Source organism: Merops nubicus, unplaced genomic scaffold (assembly GCF_000691845.1).
Source record: "Merops nubicus isolate BGI_N331 unplaced genomic scaffold, ASM69184v1 scaffold18502, whole genome shotgun sequence".
NCBI lineage: Eukaryota > Metazoa > Chordata > Aves > Coraciiformes > Meropidae > Merops > Merops nubicus.
Genome location: NW_008593041.1, coordinates 403 through 6776, shown reverse-complemented (window position 1 = coordinate 6776; position 6374 = coordinate 403). Strand labels below are relative to the sequence as shown.

Genomic DNA, 6374 nt, shown 5'->3' with positions numbered 1-6374 from the left:
CAGCTTCTGGCTGGAGCTGCAGGGCAGAACCTCCCTGTGGGCAGTTCCTGGACCAGCTGCTGGCAGTCCATGGAGTGTGCAGCTCTTCACTGGAGCTGCATTCATCATTGTGCTGTTCTGAGAACAGCTCTGAGATACAGGTGCTCAGAAGGAAACATTCAGTCTCAGACCACAAATGTAACATAAGACATGTATGACTTGAAATTTGGTGGGGATTTTTGGTCACTGATGGAGAGAAAACTTGCTTTGCCTGCACATAAGCTGAAAAAAAAACAAGTAGGAACTAGTGGATTAGACATGAATGAAATGAACCCCAAGTTTTTCCAGCTTTCTTCTACCCTGTGTTTGCTGATTGTACAGTAGTACCCAGCATTCTTCAAGCCTTCATGTCTTGTAACAATGCTGCATAAGCATCCCATGTGTGCATGGGGGCCATGCCTCTGGCTGCCTGTGTAGTGAGTAGAGCTGGATGGATAGTTCTGGAACTCTTGTTTCATTTCTTTTCCTCCCCCCAACTTGAGTAGAGCTGGATGGATAGTTCTGGATCTCTTGTTTCTTTTCTTTTCCTCCCCCCAACCTTACAGCTACGGTTTTGGAAGTGCTGGGAAGGAGAAATTTCAGATCCCTCCAGATGCAGAGCTGCAGTATGAAGTGAAACTCAAAAGCTTTGAAAAGGTAGGAATGGGAGATGAAGTCCCAAAGGAACTGGGGGGTGGGGCACTAAGTGTGAGTGCAGCTTAAACCAGGACAGTGGAATCCTCCTGCGTTGGTCTGAAATAGGGAAGCCACTGTTGTCAGAGGTGGCACACTGGGATCTCGTGGCTGAGGTTGTCCTTGCTCTTACTGCATCCCTCTTCATTGCCATCAGTGTGTGTCCTGCTCTAGTGCAGTTTCCAGGAGCAGTGCAAGCTCTGCTCTGCCAGGCCTGTCTCTGCCATTCTGCCAGAGGGAAGCAGCATGGCCCTTGGTTCCCCAGGAGCTGTCACTGACTGAAACTCTTCATGTCTGGGCAGGCTAAGGAGTCCTGGGAGATGAACATAGATGAGAAGCTGGAACAAAGCTGCATTGTGAAGGAGAGAGGCACTCAGTACTTCAAGGTAATTACAGTCCCCAGGTAATAGCATTTCTTAGTCCGTGCCATGAGCTGCTAACGACGATTACAGCTTCTGTCATTTCAGAGTGGTGGTAATGGTATTCTCTGGTGTTTGACAGGGAGGACTGGCTTCTCTAAAAAAGAAAAAAAAGCCTCAGAGTTGGAATATCCAAAGAAATAACTGCAGGGAGTTAATGCTCTGTGAGAGCTCTTTGCTGTACCTACAGATACACTCACAGATGCATTGGGGTGTGCACTGAGTGGGAAAAGGTTACAGGATTTCAGTTCCTGCTGTGGGAGAGTGCTGCCAATGAACAATACTCATTTGGGTAGAGTTGTTAAGAGAATCTGTTTCAATTTGACAAGCTAAAGGTGGACTTTCCATTCTCTTCATGACACAGCAGTGCCAGTGCTGTTCTGGAAATGCCCCATCTTCCTTGGCTGGTGTCACACACTGAACACAAGGAGGCAGTTAGTGGTGTCTGTGCTGGCTTGCACCCCTGCACTCATGGGGGAACCAGGATGTATTCCTAAAGATTATCTGACCACATGCAGGAATAGCTTTCAGAAGTAGTGTCGTTTTGATAATGGAAATTATTCTCTGATTTAATTGTTTTTTTGAGGTCTGTTGCTCTCAAGGTAAGCAGGAAGGGCAAAGAGGGAAATAAAAGTTGCTGTGGTGAACTGTGTGGTAACTGAGCTGCCTTGCTTGCAGGAGGGGAAGTACAAACGGGCAGCACTGCAGTACAAGAAGATTGTGTCCTGGCTGGAGCATGAGTCGGGGCTGTCTGAGGAGGAGGATACGAAAGCGAAAAGCTTGAGGCTTGCTGCCCACCTTAATCTAGCTATGTGCCACCTCAAGCTGAAGGAATACTCACAGGCTTTGGAGAACTGCAATAAGGTAGTAAAGGTTCATTTTCAGCTGCACAAGCAACCTGACAGTTTATCTCTTGCTTTAACAGTTGAGGGGTATGAGGCTGTGTGGTGTTTGGCCTTACCAGCTGGCAGCCAGGCAGTACTGAATACACAATGTAAAAACAGGCAGCAGGTTCTTCTCATCATTATCATCCTTCAATGTCTTATCCTAACCTGCTGATACATTGAGAATATTCAAGTGTTCAGAAATCAGAAACACTGAGGTGTGGTGCAGGTAGTCGTGTTGGCAAAGGGCCTTCACTGAGCTAGAAGAGAGCCAGGACTAAGGCTTAGACTCGTTCTTTGTCAGTAGCCTGCTGCATTCAGCTCACCCCATTGGTGAGCCCTGGCAAGACTCAGATGTACATCAGAGGGTGCAGTTGCTAGCAGTCTCTGCTGCTCTGACTGTGTGTTATTCTGAACACTGTTTGCCTGCAGGCCCTGGAGCTGGATGGCAGCAATGAGAAAGGGCTCTTCAGGCGTGGGGAAGCACACTTGGCTGTCAACGACTTTGAGCTGGCCAGGGGAGATTTCCAGAAAGTGATACAACTTTACCCAAGTAACAAAGCTGCCAAGGTGCAGCTAGTGACCTGTCAGCAAAAAATACGGGAGCAGCATGAGAAAGAGAAGAAGATGTATGCCAACATGTTCCAAAGGCTGGCAGACAAAGATTTGAAGGTAGGTAGCACTCCTCTAGGAGACTACAAGAGGAGGTGTCATGTGTTACACAAGGAATAGAGCTTCAGGGGTTCAGCTTACTACTTAGTATAGATAAACACAGTGGGAGAACACTCAGGGAGCTTCCTCTGGGGAGGAAAAAATGAAATAGCCAACAGTCAAAGTTGTTAGAACATCTTGTTTGAACAAGACAAGTAGCAGTACCAAGCATTGCACAGAATGCCTTCACTTGTTCCAGCTGATGCTGCAACAGACCAGGGTTCATCAGAAAGCACTTGAAGTGATGGGATGCAAACAGGGTAACACTCAAGACCTGAAAGAAGCACCTCTTCTGCTGGAACTGGTCATTTTAGAGAACAGGCTGTTCTGCTGCTTGGGTGGCCCATCTGCTGCCATGCAGATGGTGCTGAGCACTGTCTTCTCATGGAGACATTAAGATGGGGTTGATGCTCTACATCTGAAAGGTCACAAATTGATTAGGAAGCCTCAGAGTTCAGACTATCAGAGGAGCAATTTTTCTATTGTATGGATGCTAAGCTTTCACAAGAATTTCAGTTAAATACTAGTTCAGCCAATGACAGCAGTGCTCCAGCACAGGTTATAACAAGGGTGTGTCAGCTAGCCAGAAACATTCAAGGTTACTGGTGAACATCACATCCTAAGAAGATGTTCTGTTTTCCTTAACTCTGAAGGTCCAGAAGGACTAGGTAAACTTGTAACTTTTAAGATGAATCTGGGATTTGTATCAGACTCAGATTTTGAAAGTAACATTGTGGGGTGCAGGTGTTTGCACCTGGTCAGGTTATTTTCACAGATCTTTGGGTCCACCTTCCCAGAGTATGCATGGAGAATTGAAACAATGGTCAGCTCTTGGGGTGTGAGTTCCTGTCTGTCACTGACTCTGTCCAGGGGCCTGCTGTCCCCTGATGACTGCATCCTGACAGTTCAGCCATCTCAGGCTCTCATGGACTATTTCCTACATCAATCACTTTGCAGACCTCTCTTTCTTCCCTCCCCCAGCCTTTCAAACTGAGACACAGCTGAAGTCAAGTTACTTCCCAGAGGCAATGGGAGATAGGTTCCACTCTTCATCTCTTACTCTTCAGGCAGTTGTGTAGTGAGCACAGGGTAATCACCTTTAGCTGGGTGGCTGGGTGGGCAGCCTGTTCTGTTTGGACTTTTTGGTTGTGTGTGGGTTTTGCTGGTTTTTTTTCTGCTCAAAGAGCAGTAGTAGTTCTGGGGATTTGGCTCTTCTCTTGGAGGAGTGTAGACGGACACATAAATGCAGACATTCCACATTGATTCTGCAAGGGAAGTGTCATTGGCCCTGTAGTCACAAATCCAGAGCAGCATGATGTCAGCAGTCCTTGCTTGTAGGAGCCTGCAAGAAAGTGTTCTGACCTTTAGAAACTGCCATGTATAACCATGCAGTACCTTAATTATTGGTAGGATTTAATGAAAACTTTCAGGGAGATAAAAGATAGAGCAACTACCTAAGAATTTTTTCACTGCTGAGCACCTGCAGTTCTGAAATGGCAGCTTTGGAGTTGCCACCTGGAAGATGCAGCAAGGAGAGGGCTTGTGGAGCAGTCACCTCGTCAGGTGAGAGTTTCTCACAGAGGATGTCCAAGTGACTCTTCTCCAGTTGAAGTCACTCTTGATGAAATGAGTTGTCTGACAAAGACACATCTTCCTACCCTGAGGGTGCCTTCTGCAGGCTGGGGTGTGGGCACAGCACAGGACCTGCTGAAGTTCAGTCCCACTGGGATGGCAGCAGGACGAACGCAGTTGGTGCAGGAGCTTCCTGAGTGGATTTCAGTGTTAGGTGGTTAGGTGTGTGCACACCACGTTAGGAATCATAACATCTAACATCCGTGCCATTGCCCAGCCTCCTCTAAGCTGCTTCTGGTTTATTAGATGCAGGAAAAAAAGGGCAAAGAAATTTTGTTTTTCCTGGCTTAAGGTCCTAGTGCCTTAAATCAGTCCTGCAGGGAGGCCAGGAGTGCTGGTGGGGAGCATCAGGTAGTGTTTGTGGTGGTGTTTGGGAACGCTGGCAGTTCTGTCTAACAAAGGAATGTGTGTTCTTTGTGTCCCCCTTTAGTCAGCTGCTGCCCTTCAGACCAACCACACCGAAGATGCAGAAATGAAAGAAGAGCAGAATGGAGTTGAAGATAAATCGGCAGTTGACACAGAAGCATAAAAGGAAACCAAACCCTGTTCCGTTAGTTTTGTAAATGAAATAATTTCCAGTGAATTAGACCTTTATTTTTCTACCTGTTTCCACCTGGCTTCAGGGGAGCAGAGGCTGAAGCCACCGTGCCACAGTCAGTCCCAGCTTTCTCTGTCGGTTGAAGCTGAGTGGCAGCATAAACCTGGTTTAATCCTAGGGACTCATTATTTATTCATTCAGCCTCTGATGTTGTTCGGGTTCTGTCTGGATCTGCTCTGCTTGAATTCTTTTTTTGCATTTTGCCATTGGTGTTTGTCTCTTTCTGGTTCCAGCTCACTTTAATCCCAGATTCTGCTTCCTAAATTTATTTCCTTTATTTCTTCCAAGTAATCAGCCTTGTCCAGGAGTACTCACGTGAGACCTGAGAACAAATTCCGGCTCCCGGTGGTTCTGCCTTGGGGTTGCCTGTTCCCTTCTGTTCAGTAGGCAGTCCCTTCCACTGAGTGTTGTAACCTTTCTTGTATGCCTCCTCTTTGCAAATTGCTGAAGGTGAAGACTGAAGTCACAGCTTAAGTAATAAAGCTCCAATTAAACTCGAGAAAACAGAACTTCTGGTGGGTTTTTATTGGAATTTGCACAGAATTAAGAGAATTTACTGTCCTTTTCACAGAGGCAGGGTGCAGTGGCTGAAACTTGTTGCTGTGACAGCAGGCATAGGGCTAAGTCCTGATTGTAAATCTCTAATGGAACTACAGTTCTCAAATACCTCCCACAGCATCACAGTCCTTCAGAGTGTTTTTGAAAGTAAGAAGTGAGGTTATTTCTATAGAGCATTAAAAAATTCCTGGAGTGGAGTTAGTGGTGGGTAAGTTAAGTGTGAGCAATCTTCAGACTACCATTCTGCCCTCATTTTTACTGAAAATGTCCAAGAATGTAAGTAAGGACACTAAACATGTCCTGTTGAGTCAGCTGAAAGTATTTAAAAGTGGGTCTAGTAGCCAGGCAAAGATGGTGTGCTATTTATAAGTGAGGTCACGTATGTAAAGTTCAAGTATGAACTATTTGTTGGGTCCTTACAGGAAAATGCTTAAAATCAACAATTACAATACTGACTTGCAGAGCACACACAGCTGTCAGTTTATAAATCCTTCATCCCGTGTCGCACTCCTGCAATAGTCACAGGGGGGGTGTGAAGTCCCAGAAGTGTCCTGGCTCGCCACAGCCTGTCAAAGTGGCACCAGCCCCTCTGTCCCGCCCAAGGGCTTGGGGGAACTCATGCTGTGGATACACGACTGTGCCCGTGGTTCTGAGCAGGGAGCACATGGCTTCTCTGCAGAAGGCAGGAGGGAAGTAGTTCTGTTCTTGGAGGACAAGCTGGATCTCGATCATTAAGGTTGGAAAGGACATCTAAGATCAAGTCCAACCATCAACCCAGCACTACCCTGACCACTGAACCATATCCTGAAGTACCACATCCACATGTTAGAACACCTCCAGGGATGGTGGCTCCCCCACCTC

The 6374-nt window shown here is 46.6% G+C and overlaps 1 protein-coding gene across 1 annotated transcript in view; it reads left to right on the top strand.

Moving 5' to 3' along the window:
• FKBP4 (FK506 binding protein 4, 59kDa) overlaps positions 1 to 5180 on the top strand; it is a 12612-nt gene extending 7432 nt beyond the window's left edge. Inside the window, exons 5-9 of the mRNA XM_008935357.1 lie at positions 585 to 675; positions 1014 to 1097; positions 1809 to 1994; positions 2447 to 2686; positions 4788 to 5180. Coding sequence (XP_008933605.1) covers positions 585 to 675; positions 1014 to 1097; positions 1809 to 1994; positions 2447 to 2686; positions 4788 to 4886 — 700 coding nt within the window. The 3' untranslated portion in view covers positions 4887 to 5180. The remainder of the gene's footprint in view (positions 1 to 584; positions 676 to 1013; positions 1098 to 1808; positions 1995 to 2446; positions 2687 to 4787) is intronic.
• The last annotated feature ends 1194 nt before the right edge of the window (positions 5181 to 6374 follow it).